Raw genomic sequence first — 18,672 nt, 5'->3', positions numbered from 1 at the left:
CACATGTTGGCATTGAATCACGTGTTCGGAATTCAGTTATGGGCGTCTTTACTGCATGGCTTTCGCGTGGTGAGCGCCAGCGTCAATGTCACCGCCAGTGTAAGCGTTAGTGTCCGCTGCTTCTCATTTACACATGGTTCTCTTTAGCGGGAGCTGGTCCAAGGTTTTTTTAGGATTTGTTCATAGTTGGAAAATTGTCGCATGCTCGCCGAACAGAGTTGGAAATCTGTCGCAAGCGCTTTCTATCTCCTTTACTATACTGTGTACTTTCCCTCAATACTTTGTGTTCATATGTGTATTAGATGTGTGCCGTAAAGCTGCAGGGTTTTGTGTTCCGGATGAAGCAGCATCACGAGGAACTTCCTGCTAACATATATCCAGTTGCCAACGTTGGTCGTGTCAATGGTGCGAAGGCCGGCTTGATAGTAGTTGGTGGTAGTGGTTAGAAGAAGAAGGCGCTTAATTTCTGCAGCCCGGTTGGGAGCACGGCGTGGCGCCGTGATGTAGTACATACGGGAGCGTTCCCATTGTACATTTCGGCACTTTTATATAGGATGGTATGCACATGCTCGTCTTACTGGAACAGGGCGTGTTGAGATGACAGGTGATCTAAGAGCCTCACTTACCTGAAACCTCCTAAGCACCACTGCCTCCTCTCTGGCGAGGGGAAGAGGGCATACACACGGTGGCATATGAGCCCGCGCGAGTCAGCGGGTGCAATTTTTAAGGGCTCAGAGTTAGTTGCGGGGCTGAGGTGGAAATGAAATGGCTGTAATATATTTATTAGCAGGATCCTGCTGACCAGTTCCCAAGATTCATTTCTGTGGAAACGAACGTTGCCTGCATAACAAGACTGTTTTTATAATGGAAGATCCACTAAAGAGGGAACCGATTACTTTTAAAGTGACTGCCTTACCGCAGTGCATAAATGTAGCTTGCGATTTCACAGATTTGATAGAATTCTGTACATTACATCAGTTACGAGATGCAAACGAACGTCGAGAGCTCATGCCGTTAGCGTGGTTTCTTACACAACACTGTAGCCATGCAGCTAAGCGCCATAAAAAGAAAAGGGGGTAGGTTGAAGCGGCGAGGAATGGAAACAATGTTAAAGAACGAGCAAAAAAAAAGTACTGAAAGTAATTGCGCGCCATATTCTTCCAGTTTTTTTGTGACTGTTATCGGTTATTGTTGGAGATATCGCTTTCTGTAGATGAGTGATAATAAAAAAATATGAGAAGTACTGTTTTTGATTAGCACGTTAAAAAAACAATTATACACGCGTATTGAAGTGAAATAATGTGCAGTTATATAACTTGAAGTTGACATGTTTTCAGTTTAAAAGCTTGTATTTCTTAAAATAATATCCGAAATTATATTTTAGTTTTCCAGTTCCGAGCATTGCCGAGCTAGAAAACTTGGAATTACCCTCGATTTTCCTGCTCCCTTATAAACTTCGAAAACATAATTAGGTTTTTATTTCGTGGTATAATGTTCTTTCCGGCAATCTTCCTCTTGTACGAATAAAAGGGTCATGAAAAAGTCATGATGAATCACCATAACGGCTGGCTGCCGTTAAAATAATTAAGTATTGAAACATGAATACTCGAACTGTAAATAAGAATGTCATATTTCCTTCAACACATGTATTTGAAGTAATAAAAACAAAAGTAGAAACGTAACGTCTGCCTTCCTTGCTGGAGAATAAATAAGTGCTGCCATCTAGCACATATAAGCGTAACCTTTTGCGAGTTTTGTTCAGTTCTTACCCGGATAGATGTCACTACATAAAAATAATTTCTTGTTTCCCACGCTAGTAGTTTTGAAGCTACCACTTTCAGGAGAAATTTGTAGAGTCACTGTCGTACCCATGTTAATATCTGACGTTAGGCGACGGTGGCAGTAAGCCAACCAAATTCTCTTTTAAATGCGAGGCATTTCTTAGCGAACTTCGGCGACTTTGAGCGTGTGTATCTATCTAGCCGCCTACGACATTTAGCTCTCGTGGCCGTTTCAATAATTGTATCGATACCAAACTTGGTATGGCATAACATGACTGTACGAAGAGCATATTTGACTAGTCATGACGTGGAAATCATGACATGTATGTCATGAATGTCATGGTTTACATGTCATGGTCTTGCAGCTCGTGCGGTGGTTTCGTTCACATGGCATATTGCAAAAGTGGTATGGTATGACATGATTGCATGGCGAATCCAAGCGACAGACCCTAACATAAAAATCATGACAATCGTGTCATGTAACAACATCACTACATGACACGCTCATTATGCGCTCGCGGCCGTTTCGCTAGCGTCACATATACCAAATTTGGTATTACGCGACGCGAACGGACGACAAAAGTAAACATACCCAAACATGATAATCACGACATGCGTGCCACTTAGCAACATGACTACATGCCACACTCATGATGCGCTCGCGGCTATTTCGCTAGCTTCAGATATGCCACATTTGGTATTACGTGACGTCAACGGATGACGAAGGTACGTGACTGGTGCAAACATGATAAGCATGAGATGCGTGTCATGTGAAAACATGACAACATGCCTCAGTCAAGGCGCCAATACATTTGTGTTTAGAAGAAATGGTTAACGATTTAGAGTACTCGGTACTCTACTATGGGAGAGCACTGAGCCATCACCAGTTCACTATATTCATGGCACTGCGGCCCAACCCTCGCTGCCAATACATTTAGACGTGATGCGGTGCGCGTGCTCACCGGCGTTCATTTTGTCGCGTCACGCCGGCGTTGCCACGCCAGACACCGGTCCTGCAATATACTCGCTGGCGCGTGCCGTGATACTTTGACGCATGCGCGCTTCAGCGCATCCGGCGTTCCTCCGTCACATAAAGAGGACGCAGTGTTGTCTGGTTAACGCATCGGCGCGAATTTCGCGCCGATTGCCGGACGCTGGTCGCGCCTGACTATTGTAGCGATCAAGCTATGCCTTGACCCAGCGGGTCATTCGCCACGCCGGATTAGTGCCAAAAGGACAGTCTCGCCACGGCTGGACGGAGGAAGCAACAGGGGCCGACTACACGAGACGGCGCCCACTGATTGACAGCGGCGCCAACTGTGTGGAATGTTGCAAAAGAGGGTTTTGGGATAACCAAGAAATCATCCACGTATCTAAATATTTTGACGACATGCGAGCCTTCTAACTTTTCCTGCAGTTTTTTGCCCATTTTTGCCAATAGAAGATCACTGAGTAGAGGTGCTATGCATGAGCCGATTGAAACACCCTTTTTCTGCAGATAAATGCGATTATTCCATTGAACGAAAGTAGACGTAAGATCATAGGTTGACATGCCCTTCTGTGTCATTGTGACAGAAAGTGGTACGTGGCAAAAGCAACTCGGCTTGTTTATTCAGACCCATCTAAAGTGTCTAAAGATTGACGACCCATTTGTGATAAAAAACTCGCAGGCTCTGATAGAATTTTTCAAACAGTCAAATCAATCTAATCTTTTCGGTTTTTCAATTGACATAAATGACCTATACTACTCTCTGCCTCACGATGAGGTACTAGAATGTATAAGGGATAACATAGAAATTTTGGGGGAATTGAACTTCCCATTAAAAACTGGCATTAGTTCGCGGGATTTTCTTGACCTCGTTTTGCTGTATCTTACGTCTACTTTCGTTCAATGGAATGATTGCATTTATCTGCAGAAAAAGGGTGTTTCAATTGGTTCATGCATAGCACCTCTAATCAGTGATCTTCTATTGGCAAAAATGGGCAAAAAACTGCAGGAAAAGTTAGAAGGCTCGCATGTCGTCAAAATATTTAGATACGTGGATGATTTCTTGGTTATTCTGAATTGTAAGTCTTCTATGTTTCACTCGTTGGCCACTCAAACAGAGGGTTTTGGAGCCGCCGCTCTATCTCCCGCCTGGGCCACGCATCGTTAGCGCGTTAACCAGCAGACGACGACGGCGCTGGTCAAAGGGCTCTCCCCAGAGGATTCCACGAACCTGGCACCTCTCGAAATGGCGCGCTAAGATCTTCCCGTGGGAACGCAGCGGCTGGCACCAAAGGGGTCGAGGCGCCCGTGCGTCTTCCGCTCTCCCCCTCCCTGTTCTACGGCAGCGCTGCGACTAGTGGCAAGGGTGTGTGTGTATGTGCAAGCCAGTGCTGTGCCTCTATGAACATACATGACGGGCGGTACTTCATTGAGAGGAACTTCCACATCACCATTGGTCCGCTTTGTTTTGTGTAGTGATCCTTAACCTAGGGACTTAAGGAACGGGGGTCAACAAAAAGGGCGTGCAGCGCCTCGCCCAACTCTCTTCTCTTCTGTCTTCGTCTCGACAACTCACTGTAAAGATGTAAATAAATCCGTTAAGTTTGCTCAAAGCTCTCCCCTAGTCCTTGGCTCGACGGAGCGACGGCGACCGGCCCCGCTACCCGCAGACTGCGGTCGCCACGATGCGCAACAACTGGTGGCAGCGGTGGGATGCCATCAGCGACCTTCCTTCCGACGCGCAACACTATGGAGAGCTCGCGTTTTGCTAACGTAGCGGCGCTGTGCCCAGCGTGCGCGTGCGTCAACGCTACATTGGGGTATATAATTGGGCCCTTCATGATGCGCTCGCGGCCGTTTTGCTAGCTCCACATATACCAAGTTTGGTGTTACGTGACGTCAAAGGATGACGAAATATATGACTGGTGCGAACATGACAATCCTGAACGCGTGTCATGTAAGAACATGACAACATGCCACGCTCATAGCGTGCTCGCTGCCGTTTCGCTAGCTCCAGATATACGAAATTTGGTACCAAGTGACGTGAATAGATCCCGAAAATAAACGACACATCCAAGCATGATAATCATGACACGGAAGTCATGTGCGACATGATTTGCCCCCACCTCGTAACGCTGTGCTGTTTTTAAAGTGAATGGATGGATGGAACAAACTTTATTTTGTATCCGGCGTGTTAGTAGACTGGGCTCAAGCAACTCTTAAAATTCAGCAACTGCAACGGAAACCATGAAACCTCATCCAAATGCTCCTCTCCTTCTTGAGTACGTCCAGTACTCAAGAAGGAGAGGAGCATTCTGAGACAAATGGTGAAAGACGGATGCTCACGAAAGGAAGCGGATACGGAAGTAATGTACGGCATCATTTACCTCCAACTCATAACTTTGTGCCGATTTTAAAGTGGCATATCAACATTTCTCATTCGTTCTTTGCATATCATCGATTCCCACTGTACGTGGGATCTGTCAATTTTTTTCTGTTTTTCGACTGCGGTAGCAATGAACATAAACACAGGGAAGTGGTCACTCATTGCGTAAACCGAAACATAGGTTTTACAGAGGACACGTCGAAGTTAGTTATAAACAAGCCCAATGCAGTTTCGTACGTTGTCGTAACTCTCGCAGGCAACGTTGTAACAATTTGACAGAGATGAATATTTAGGAAAAATTGTAGTTTTATTACAACTTATTCTGGGTAATCAAATTTATGTTCAGGTCAACTACAAGAACTATATTACATTTGCTGTTGTTAACAAATTCTAACAGCAAATAGATTCCCGGTGGTGGCTTATAGCAAACAGAAAATAATATTGCTACTGTAGTGAAGAGGAACGCTACATTTAACTACAACAGTTTTATATTGCTGATTAGTGCAACAGAATCTAGAAGGAAGCTCAGAGTTAAATAAACTTGAAGCCAGCATTGAAATACCTCCCCGGCGTCTATCCCGATGGTTCGTGTAAAATGGTTTGTAACCGGAAACGTTTTACACGTCTTGTAAAGCAAACCATGTTTCCGAAAACATGACAACACGAAATCGAAATTGAGTTCCGCCAAAAAAGCCGTTTCTATCAGATCTAAGGTTAAAATACATACGACTGTAGCGATTCGAACCATGGCTTCGCATATAGAATCCAAGTGCGAGAAATTTCTTCAATTCATGATAAACAACATAGATAAGAAGAACCGTTGTCTATCGGAATTCAAGTGCTGGGCAGCTTATCAAGGTCAGTCGTGCAGCGGATTACAACCACATGTTTGTTCTCTCTCTTTAGAACATGATTTTTCTGTTCGCATGCCACGCGAAGCGATAATCGTTTGTATTTGCCCATTCTCTGACGTCACGCAGCCAGTTTTTGGTTCTGTACGGTATTTTTTTTTTCAGATTGAAAAGCCAGCACACTTGTTTCGTAAAACTTAAACTTTTCAATTGAAAGGTTTAACAGAGAGAGCTGTGCCAATCAGATGATCATGATTCTAGCTAATACTTTGCCTCGTCACGAAGGCAACCTATGTACCACCTTATATCAAAAGCCGTCAGCTCTGACTGGATCCCCAATTTCGCTACTTCTGTAAGCCTTGCGATGAGGTTTACGTTATCAGTAACTGGTAATCCACGCACCTCAACGTTAAGCTTCCTGCTGTGTCATTAAAGGCTGTTTACAGATGATTTGAGTTGCTGAATAGCGCTTGGGTTTGCATTTTATTCAAGCCTGGTTACTTTTTCGTCAAGTTAATTAGTTCTTTTTTCGGGACAATGTTTGATGACTCAGCATGTCATCGTAGTTTCGAGACATTAGCTGGATTGATGCCTTTACTTCTTCAACCTGCTCGGGCAAGTTAGTAAGCATGTCTAACTTGTAAGTTATCTCTGCCAAGACGAACGAAAGGTCGGTATACATCGCCTGTCCTTTCGCTGTATTAGCTTTTGGCGTTCCGCATACCACACACCACCGCATCCTACGCTCGCTCTGGCCTTTACTTTTATATGTTGCTTCACTGCAGCTAGAACAATCGCCCATATGGTAGCCGTACTCACATTCAGATAAATTCATGAAGCATACGTCCACGGGACGAGAGTCGGTGCAGGACAGGCACTGCGTCTTCACTGGCCGATCTAGTGGCCGAAAGTATCGATGCGCTCGCTATCTGGTGACAGGACGGCTGCTGCGGTGCGCATGCGCGTCCCGTCGTATCAGTTGGCCTATCATGTCACTGTCTTCAACGCGCTCGTAGCCAAAACGACAACTGGGGGTCACTGTCCTTGCTCCAACAAATTTGTGCCGTTGTTTTTCTTCTCTCTCTCTCTCTCTCTCCCTCAATCTTTTTTTTTACGTAGCGGCTGCGACGGCGCCGGTTCTAGCACCGAGCTCGCGTCGTGATTTACACCGGTTAATTAGCATAACTAAGCGTAGTCAACCTCCCAAAAGCTGATGAAGCCAAGCACACAAAATCAAGTTTTTTCAGCTCGGCTACCCTTTGTTGCGTTAGGCCTATTTGAATTTAAATGAGCCTAGTTAAGATGAAGCAAGCCCATAAAGTACGAAGACATAATTAAAATTAATTTTAGGGCTAACTATATTTAATTTAGCCTAATGAGAATAGACTGATCAGTAATTAGTATCTTTCTCAGCTTTGACTCTCCCAGCTCATACAAATTCAACTAAAATTTCTCTGTGTTTTATTTGAACTTGATTAATTACAGCAAACAAAATCAGACTAGTTTGATGATGCCATGATTAACCACACTTAAATTTTTCAATGCTTACCGTGGCGCTGCCTGATTAGCTTAGTTGTGAATAATTAGTCTAACTAGGCCACGGAAAACTCCTGTGTGTTTCATGCGTGATTGGACATCACAATGATTATTCATCCATAACTGGTACGCATCTTAACTAACACTTATTGGACATATACTAGCTTGATTGGTATAGTTTCAATAAGGAGTAATTAGTATCTTCCAAGGTTTGGTGCCTCAAGGCTCATGGGGAAGTCGACTAGATTTAATTAGCCGTGATAAGGTTTGCCTTATTTGGGCTAATGTTGCTCGGCCAAATGAAGTTATAGCATAATGAAGTATGCATAATTAGATTTGGGTGTACGTGTACTTTTCTCGACCCATCTGGGCGCATGGAAGCTTAAATAAGTTTAACATTAAAACAGCAACCTGGACTGGGCTTAAGCTAACTTACGCCCGAATTTATCAGGTGATACCGCGCTCAACTTGGGTGCACGTAAAATAACCCCAGGTGGTTGAAATTTCCTGAGCCCTTCCCTACGGCGTCTCTCATTATCATATGGTGGTTTTAAGACGTTAAACCCAACTTATCAATCAATAAATTACGCTCAACTAGGCTGAATTAGTATCGGCTGCACTTACATTCACTTAACTAGGCTCATTTAAGTTCACCTTCGCCTAACGCGACAAAGGCAAGCTGAGCTGAGAAAATTTAATTTTGTGTGCTTGGCTTCATCAGGTTTTCGCCCCGCCGCGGTGGTCTAGTGGCTAAGGTACTCGGCTGCTGACCCGCAGGTCGCGGGCTCGAATCCCGGCTGCGGCGGCTGCATTTCCGATGGAGGCGGAAATGTTGTAGGCCCGTGTGCTCAGATTTGGGTGCACGTTAAAGAACCCCAGGTGGTTAAAATTTCCGGAGCCCTCCACTACGGCGTCTCTCATAATCATATGGTGGTTTTGGGACGGTAAAACCCCACATATCAATCATCAATCATCAGGTTTCTCGAGGCTGGCTACGCTTAGTTATAAATCAACCGGCATAAACAACTACGTGATACCGGTGCTAAAACCGGCACCGTCGCAGTCTCTGTGCTAAAAAAAAAAAAAGACGGCAGAAATTTGATGGAGCAAAGACGATGACACCAAGGTGTCGTTTTGGCTACTAGCTCACCAGATAGAACGACATGAGAGGCGAACCGCAGCAGGCGTCTCGTCACCAGATAGCACGTCGATGCCTTCAGCCTCACGATCCTATGGTCTGGACACTTATGCTCACGCGAGCACATGTAGCGCAAGGAGTACCAAAACGCCAAAGCTCGCGACACCAAAATCAGTATTAACACGGCGTAAACGGGGGTGGCGGTGGCAAAAGATAAAGGGTAAGACAATTCTTAAGCTAGGAATGAACCCGAGTTGACCAAAGCAAAGGATAGAATAATGATGTAAGTGGGCGTCCTTCCACCACCGCCGTCACCACCCGTGTAAGCTGAGTCAGCTTCACCGTTACAAGCACAGTCAGCATCACCAATATGAATAAATGCTCGTGGCATCAGTGCGGGCAATAATCTTTGAAGCCGGCGCAACACGTGTTAAGTCAAGCTGCAAAAAGTAGAATAAAAATGTAAGGGGGCGTTCTTTCACCACCGCTGTCACTACCCGTGTGAATTAAATATAAGCTTGTAATTTGAGTCAATAAATTCTGAGAAAGCGAGATCCAACTCTTCATGATTTATCTGCAACGTCGCTGACTGTTGTCACCGTTATTATCGATGTGTAATCGTACGCATTATTAACTCGCGAGGGCTATGATGTAAAGCGGGCTTTTTGTAGAAGAGTTTTTATTGCGGTGAAGCCAAACTTGGCGCGTGTAATTTATTTGTTTAGAGAGATTAAAAAAATCATGAACACAGCGGATGACACAGGAGACGAAGTTTCAACCAGTGGACGTGTATTCTTCAAGAACGCAGTTGCAGCCTTTAAGAATACATGCTCGCTTGCCGAAGTGCCACCTCTAGTGATACTTGTGTTCACAATTTTTCACCTCTTCGGGCTTTTATTTTCTTTTCAACTGAAGTGCCTTTATATGTTTACAGTATTCATTCCAAAAGACCGGATGGGCAAATATGGACAAAATAAAAAAAGTCATAACACCACAATTGCGGTGGTTCAAGTTTGACACCCCGTTTTTTAGAATGAACTAGCTCATATGCTTTTCGTCATTCTGCTTACAATAACGATATTAAAAAAATTAACGTGCGTAGCATGACGAAGCACTGTCCCTGATTGGATAGATTAACGTGACGTTTAGCTCAAGATACACTGAGACAGCGAATATGCTCGGTATGAAGCTTGATCGATTGTAACGGTCCTTATTTTGTAAACAGTGTCCCTTCAATTTTACACTCTCCCAGCGTTGATTCCGACCCAATAATGCGACATGCCCCTAAATCGTGGTTTTACGATGTTTCGTAAAGTGTTGGCAGACGCGACGAATGACGATGCAGCGATGCATGCCAGAAACAATACTGCCTCATGCGAAGCGCGCTAACTGAAGTGCTGGTGTCATTACAAACCATCATTGCCATCATTCATCTATCCGATAATGTGAAAAATATTCGAAAGAAGCTACGCAAATCTCAGTTCCAACAAAGAAGTAATGATGTAACCGTCGTATATCAACTTTTTCGGAAGTATGTATCAGGGTATACTTACCTAGGACTGCATGGCTACTTTAAGGCAGAGAGATCTGGCAGATAAAGCATTTGGGGAACAAAATATTATACTACAGTAGAGCACCGCCTTCTAGTCAAGTGCCTGCCTGCGCAAGTGAACGAAAGATTAAGAAATTCCAACCATGCTCTTCCTAGTACTCGTTCTCACTGAGTGAGTGATGAATAACTTGTTACGTTGTGCGTGGGCACGGTGGCTGCTGTTAGAAGCTTCCAGTCCTTCTTGCATAAACAGTAGTATTTTACCATCGAAGGCTAGTTTGAAACTTTAACGTGGCGTATCTTACCTGGAACAAGTATACCTTATTCAATTAATCTCAAACGAAGTTCCCTTTTAACTTTTGGTAAGCTTCGCCGCATAAAATTTCTGCATTGCAGTGGAGCTAATCTAGAACACCCCCTTTTTATTTTAAATACGATTGTAGTTTACGTTGCAGTTTTCTACCACATATGTACGTAAGGGTACTTTTTCTAGCCCTGCACACTCAAAGAGCAAACATAGCTAGAAAAATTTTAATGTGGCTGCAGTCCCCCCCCCCCCTCCCTCCACTTATTCACACGTTGTCGAGATCCAATTGGTGTCGGCTTTTAGTGTCAACATTCTTTGCCAGGGAGAAACAGAAGACACCAATTTCACGCTGCATGTTGTGTTATGACCCTCCTCCACTTTTCAGGGGAGAATGTCCTTAAGGTCGAGGCTTTTCGACCGTTGGTGGCGTTGCACGCCGTAGCCTCCGCTGATGATGACGCTGGTGACGATGAATAGCACGCACATTCCAGCCAGCCCATTATCTTTCTGCGATTACGGCACATCAGATGCAACGTAACCACTATAATCCATGACGATGACGTTGATTACGATGAAGATAATGACGAAGATGATTTAAATGATGATCACGGACAACGACTGGCTTGTACAGAATACGTGACGTCTCTACGATGTATTTCGTATGAACGGAAACAGCCAACAACCACCAGGAGAACGTGACCAGACCTCGTATTTGCCAACTTCAGGCTAGATCCGACACCACAAAGCAGTAATAATGAAGGCAAAACAAAATTTACAACTCAGCACAGCACACCAGTTAGAACCAATGAACATTGAATACACCACTGGGCACTCATTTAGGTGAGTGAATGGTTAATGTCACAGGGGATTTAAGGTAACACCGAGCAACACCAAACGATCCCACTGCTTCGGCCACTCATCATCATTCCCTTAGTGGATATGCTGTGACATTTTTTTTCTCTTACTGTCAGGAATCAGTCAACACTTCAACTTGTCCACAAGAGGTCACCGAAACGTCCATGGTGGAGAACCACTGCCTTTTACCTTTTTTTTTGACTTCGTTGTACCTAGCTTTCATTACGTTGTGCCTGTAAATAATTTCAGGCAATGCAGAGACAAGATGCAACACAGACGTACAAATAACTACGAGAGCTCGGAAGCTCTTTTTATTCTACGAAGCAAAAAAAAAAATGCATTTCACAGAAGTTCATCACTTTTGGCTTGCGTAGTTTTACGTACATCGAAGCTATGGAGGCAAGGCATTTGCCATGGATCTTCACAAAGCGCATTCAGAATGCGTGCATCTGTCTTTGAGTAATACGAAGGTACCGGTGTGTACATTTCCAGACATGAATGTGTCAACAATTACACATTATTGCATTGCGGCTTTGACAACGTTCAAGTGTGAGACAGGAGAGTGCTGCAAGAACTCGCCGATACATCAAGCATTTATTTCTTTCGTCTAGTACATTTCTAATAAATATACATCATAACAAGCACATGTGCACGTATAAAGGTATCTGGCCTGGGTTTTACAGCTTAGAATGCTGCAGTTTTGGCCATACTGACTGATATAACGGCGCCTTATGACATCAGTGTTAAATGTATATTTCTCCAGCGCGGAACCTCTAAAAGAAGAAAAAGAAAGCATCTTACACGCTTTTGAAATTAGCTTGTGCTTGCAAAACATACACTTCAGAGGCTCAAGCCGACCTTTCTGCCTTCTAATAAATTCTCACTCACTCTCTCGCAGAGGCGAATAAACACTTGCAAAACACTCGTGCGCCTTCGTTTTCGTCATCACATAAATTACACTTTGAGTCAAGAACTAGTTGAATAAAACACGCACATATAAATCAGAAAGAAGAGATTCGTTCGTGGAGAATAGAAACATGCGTTCGACATGATATCTTGCATTTGCTATTCCTGTATGTGCAAAAGAGTGAAGTGACGTCGGAATATTTGCGAGTCGTTGTGACACTTACAATGGCTGAATACGTGCGATAGACCTGCTGGCATTTGAAAACATGCATTCGCTGCTTACCAGGTCCCGTCCTGAAAAAAAAAAACAATTCTGAAAGAGCCCTCCGCTTAAAAGACATCGAAGCTAAATCTCGTACGTTTGCCGGCAAAACGAAAGCTACTCTTCAACCACCTGTTATATAATAGACTAATGGTGCTAAAGCTGCTTTCTTTGATCCTAAACGGCCCCGCGTCATTCACGGATTCATTTTCGCTAACGTAGCGTCTCAATAGCAGGGAATTTCGAAATCGAGAGCTATAGAATCGTGCTTCGGACAATATTGCTCATTCCTGTGTATTAGTTGCACATTTGTACAACAGAAAGGTGAAGTAATACTGATGCTGTATACTGATGCTGTACCTGGTCATTTTGCATCTAGTTATTTAATGTAAAAAAGATAACAGTTTGTGAAATAACAAGCATCGGTACCTAGTACGCGCTATGCACTAAGAGTACTTCCTTAGAAGCCATGTATAACTTATGCTAACCTTGTCGCCGACACAAGGTTTACAATTTAGATCAAATTTCTACCCAAAAAGGTGCTTTCTATCGTTTAATATATAAACGCAGTGCTTTTGGAAGACAAACTCATCGAGTGTATTAAAGGCGCAAATATGGTGAAACATCTGCGTGATGCCCATGGTGCTTGCTATAGGTCAGAAAGAGAAGAAGGTAAGGTGTACGCACTGATGGGCGCTTCTAGATCGATAAGGAAGCGCGCTACCACCGCTGGGTATAGATATGCACATCCATACACGTAAGCATACATGCATTACAAAAAAAAGAACAAAACCACGGTATGTCCTAAACATTCCAATCAGGCATTCTCATGACCACACGTACACACTTTGCACTTCGCTCTTCAAAGTGTAATTGCAACGGAAGGGTAGACAATTGTACACACGGTGGATTTGTATCTTTGGCACATACACAAAACCCGGCACTTCATCGTGATTTAAGGCTTTATGGCAGTGGATTGATAATGCGAGAGGTGCAAGTCTTGGCAGTGGCTGTGCGGAAATACACTGGGTGAGCTGGCGAAGGTCCCTACCGACATTGTAGCACTCCGTGCACTCTGCCGACGAAGTTGACCGAAAGCTTCGTAAATGTAAGAGGGAGGCTAACAAGGCGATGTACACTTGAATCACGTGCAAGTACGTCGAGTAGCACAAAAGTTTCCAGTACACGAGATGCACCTGGCCTGGGAACATAGCATTTGCAGCCCCTATAGTAACATTTTCAACCTACGGATTTATCGGTTAAACCAGACGCGAAGGGCATTATTACAGAGTGGAAACTCACACACTTCTTTTGGTGATAGCATCGTATATGGTGCGGCTAATTTTGCTTGGATGTGTCGTTCTGTCGCCACTGTACGGGTTACCAGAGCTAATTCAAGCTGAGCAAGTGAAGCACTTTTCTTTGTTAACCTATTTTTGCGGGGATAATGCACTCTATTGTCTTCAGGGAAAATAAAATTTCATTTGATTGGTTGATTGATATTAGCAGTGGAGACCATATCCCGTAAACTTTTGATGATAGCCGTACAGTGAATGTTATTTTACATAGTACTAGCCCAATAAAAATAAAAAAATGGATCAAGAAAACTGGGTTATATATTATTGTTTCTCTAAAATCTACTTAAATATCTTCTGACCGTTCACCTCTCATCACCGGTCACTGGTGATGTAATGCTGACAGATCATCGTCAAAACGCTAAGAAGAGTACTAAATATAGAAATGTTACATTTTCTCGCCGATGACATCATCCAATAAACTAGTGTGTTGACTGTATATTGATAGTTCTGGCAGTTCTGTAGGCGCGGGCGTCGAGAGAAATGCATATAGCTGATGCCACACTACCCTACAGACAAGCACAGCACAGCAAGTAACGTTGTGGACAAGATAGAGTGCCTACGCTGTCCACAGCGTTGTTTTCCTGTGCCCTGTTTCGTTTCACTCAATGAATTCACAACGATGCACCAACTGGCCCTTTAATCAATGCTTCTGAATATCCTATAGATATATGCTATGTTAGACGGGGAAGCATCGTTGGTGCAGTGAGAGATCATGCACCGTGATTGTTCGTAAGACCCATGGGCGCCGCCTGGGCCTGTTAAACGAATGTTTTAATATATTTGCTTATCGCGAAGTAAATCAATAAGGTCATAAAACGTCGAATGTGCCAACCCAGCCATTTATAAGCGCTTGCGTATACTGCAACACCGTTAGTTTACGTTTATTTTTTAGAGCTACCAAACTGCAAGGTTAGCATAAAATAGTGGCACTGAAACCTATACCCGTAAAATAATTTACAAAGCAATGATTTGTTGGCAGTGTTCGCTCATGTATACGGTGGTCTCAGAACGTTTGCAAAGTGGCAGCGGGTATTAGCTTCGATTATGGCAGTTAGTCACTCACGAGGTAACGGCGTTGTAGATCGGTTACGAAAAGCCTGTTTTGATCACTGTTTTTTGTGGTAATAGGTGAACGCTTTCAAAGCAGAGAGGTACATTTAGAACATGAGCTCCGTCAAGAAAAACCATTAGTTATGGGCTTGGTAACAACAGTGGTTTCTCGCGTCGCAAAAGGTTAAAAAAAACATTGAGTTTTATAGAAAGTATTGTGTGTCATTAACGCAGCCAAATAGAAAAAAAAGGTGAAGCGCCTGTTGGCTGCTATTAGATAAAATTGCTTGACACTCACGAAAACGTTACCACACTTTTTTTTTAATTTGTATTCCCATGATGCGGCATTAAGCATCGCGATTAGAAACATTCGACACGCTTTCTACCTATATTAACGCATATATAAATTGATTTCATTCGTTCAATACAAGTGAATAGATACTCGTCGTGTTGCATTTCACCTTGCCTTCAGAAACGCCGCTGCATGTGTTTGTTCGTTTCCCTGTTTCATGCTGTATCGAGTTTCTTTTTTTTCACTGCAGCGGTCCCCTATAGAAGTACATCGGTATCTTATTGCCTCGAAGGACGCAAGCTGTTTTGCGCGATTTAACGTTACATAACACTACACGCAGGTAGTAACATCCGCACAACATGAGGCGGTTAATCCAGCGGTGGTGCTGAATTCGGAAGAAGAACGAAAATGAAAGTCGACCATTTCTTTTCCCCTTGGCAATATTGTCATAAAGTGGTGGTGAACAAGGGAACGAGTAACAAAATGATTCTTTTAGATATGCTGGAGGGAACGTGCCTATTTTCTTTTAAATGCACCACACATGCACGTAACATGAACGAAATCTGTGATTACGAGGGTGTTTCCACTAATATCTAGTACCTGTATACTCATATACAAAGAAAAGCACTCTGCACTGCAATTAGCTCGTTTCCATTCCGAGTTATGCAGCATATGTACCAGACTCAGCAGCCCGTCGCTGTCAAAAGTCGATTGCGTAGTCTGAGCACCAGAGAAGCATGACAAAAGCAACTCTCCCGTGCCTACAACACCAACTGAGCGTACTTTTTTGCGTATACTTTTACGCAACCTAGATACATAAACAAAACTGCTTTGTGTCTACGTATCGGCAAGGCAAGAAACAACCAGTGCCAACGAAGCCACTGTTATACACATATCCTATTCTACGTTCGCTGGCCAGTAAGTGCCAAGACGAGTCAATTCTGGCTGATCACGTGACAGTGAAATAAGCCAAAGCATCGATGACGCGGCTCGAGTGAATGAACACATATCCCCATTCGGCGACTGCAGACTCGATGCTTGCCACCATCGAATTCTCTGCGTTTAACGGTTTCCTCTTATCTGATGACAGCACTGCAGAGGATGGCTTGGTGGGGCTTGTTCGTATCACATCTCAGAAACGTAACAGCGCACACAGACGGGGTTAGAAGAAGAAAAAAAAAAACAGACATCACCGTTCATACGGTGTGAATTTACCCATCCGTGTGTGCTGTAGCATTTCTAAGACGAACAAAACCATTTAGAAGAAGGATCCTCTCACAAATCACGGTATAGGAGCGCCTCTATGTACAGGGTGGTCGGGAATTGGGTTAAAAGTTCGAGTGCCTGAGTAACGCATCGTTGCAGGGTGCCTGCTGGCAAAATGACGGTACTCTTCTTGCCCAGGGAGTCTTGTCTGCTGGATACGTTTCTCAGCAGACACGCGTATCGAGGACCTCGTGAAAAAGCTCCAACTCATGGATTAGAACCCTGACTCAAGCTGTGTTTTCATCGGTCGGAGCGTGGCTGGCGCCGGCGCGGCGACACGACGCGCAGCACCCCTGGCGGAAGTAGGGATAACTGCAGAGCCGCGCTTGCACCACCAGCGCGCAGCGATTTCGGGTGTCCCGACAGCCGCGCTCCTCGGCCGTCTCCGCGGGGCACGCGGATAGGCCGCACGGACGCCTGGCCGAAGGTCTCGAAGACTCCAAGCATGTCTCGACGCTGGACACCCTCCCGTTAACGTCCAAGCACAGCGATTGGCGCGTCTGGCTGCCCCGGCCGCCGCACGATGTCGAACACTGCGCCAACAGATAAAAGAAGTTTTGAAACATTCTTAAATCTTCCCGTGAGCGACGTTATACTTGTTTTCCTTCGAAATGCTGCGTAAATTGCGACAGCAGGGACAATCCGTATAGTAATACTGCCTTAGTACTATGTGACTTGATAGATTGGTAGTTTCCATTATCTACGTAACACCTAACATCCAAGTAGCTATATAAGTACCTTGTTTACCTGTGCGACCCGACTTGCTATGATTGTTTTTTATCTAACCTCACTCGACTTGTGACCTCTCTCTCTCTCGTTTGGAATTCACAGAGATAAATAATTCGAGCCCCCCCCCCCCCACCCCTTATTCTGTACTGCACCGGTAAGCTGATAATCTGCCAGCTTATTGAGGCATTCTGTACACTTTCAAGCTACTTCTATGTCTCTTTACTCAAAGGGGCTTTTTTTTTCATGCGTTTTCATGGGGCTCTATTGACTTCCAACCAGAAAGATTTCTAAGATTTCTATAAGGCATTCATACTTGACGGTCTTATCCCATACGACATGAACTATTATGCTTCGTTAGGTGGTACTCACTGCACTCCACGTAGACGTGTGCCACTCTGGCGCACACGGTGTGTCGCATGGTTCTGAGGCGAGTGGCCGTTCGGTGTATCCGCAGTGGCCATCGGGGAGCACCGTCGTCCATCGGCCTCCCTGCTGGCCGACGCACAGCACCTGGCGCTCGCGCGTCCCGTTGCCGCAAGCGGGAAGGCACTGTGAATGCATCAGCACGCACGAAGATAACCTTAAGTCCTCAGTTCTAATGTGTGAACTGACCGAAAAAGTTTTCAATACAACGATAAGACAACAGTGATCATGTGAAAGACACCGAAAACCTTGAGCGTGACTCCATCAGAAGGCGCCAAAACGATGAGAGAATAGACAGGTAGCAGATAAAAGAATGGAGAAGGAGGGGTTGCGATCCATTCAACGCAAATTTGAGGTTCTTCGTGCTCACCTTAAACGCGGCTCTCACATTGACAAACAGCTCCATTATATATGTCTCCCTGGGAATTTGCCATCATCACATCTGATAAGACAACGAAGTTACGGCGCAGCAATACATCAGCTACAATTGACGAACGCTGCAGCATCGAAGTGCCATGTGCTGATACCTGCAAAGTATATAGAGATGCTGCCACTATTCAAGATGGTGAAAAAACATCATTTCCGAGTACTACGCATACATTTGCTAATGGTCACCAGCATTATCTATCTACGGAAGCCAGTCCTCTTGTGATGGAACTTCGAGCCTTTCATGACGCAGTTCAGGATGTGACCTTTAAGCTGCTTACAATTAAGCAAAGTGACATATTCACCGATTCCTTAGGAGCTATCTAGGAGCTCGAAAAGTTCACAAGGCGATGGAAATCGGTGATACAATTCATAAAATGAACAGTAATACAGCTACTTGCGTGAAAGTACATTAGATTCAAGGCCATGCATGCTGTGAACACAATATTGGTGCTGACCAGCAGGTACATTGCCCTCCAACTACAAACCATACAACTGTTCCCCTTCCACCTCAACCTAGAAACTCGCTTTGCGCCCGTAAAAACTGTTCTCCGGTAGGATACATG

General features: G+C 44.3%; 1 protein-coding gene across 1 annotated transcript in view; it reads right to left on the bottom strand.

The window, feature by feature from the left end:
• Positions 1-16,402: 16,402 nt before the first annotated feature.
• LOC119159521 (ADAMTS-like protein 4) overlaps positions 16,403-18,672 on the bottom strand; it is a 62,428-nt gene continuing 60,158 nt past the window's right edge. Inside the window, exons 14-15 of the mRNA XM_037412314.2 lie at positions 17,627-17,806; positions 16,403-17,061 (exon numbers count right to left, since the gene is read on the bottom strand). Coding sequence (XP_037268211.2) covers positions 16,756-17,061; positions 17,627-17,806 — 486 coding nt within the window. The 3' untranslated portion in view covers positions 16,403-16,755. The remainder of the gene's footprint in view (positions 17,062-17,626; positions 17,807-18,672) is intronic.

Source organism: Rhipicephalus microplus, chromosome 1 (assembly GCF_043290135.1).
Source record: "Rhipicephalus microplus isolate Deutch F79 chromosome 1, USDA_Rmic, whole genome shotgun sequence".
Classification (NCBI taxonomy): Eukaryota; Metazoa; Arthropoda; class Arachnida; order Ixodida; family Ixodidae; genus Rhipicephalus; species Rhipicephalus microplus.
The sequence above is the reverse complement of the archived record's forward strand: the minus strand, read 5'-3'. Positions and strand labels throughout refer to the sequence as shown.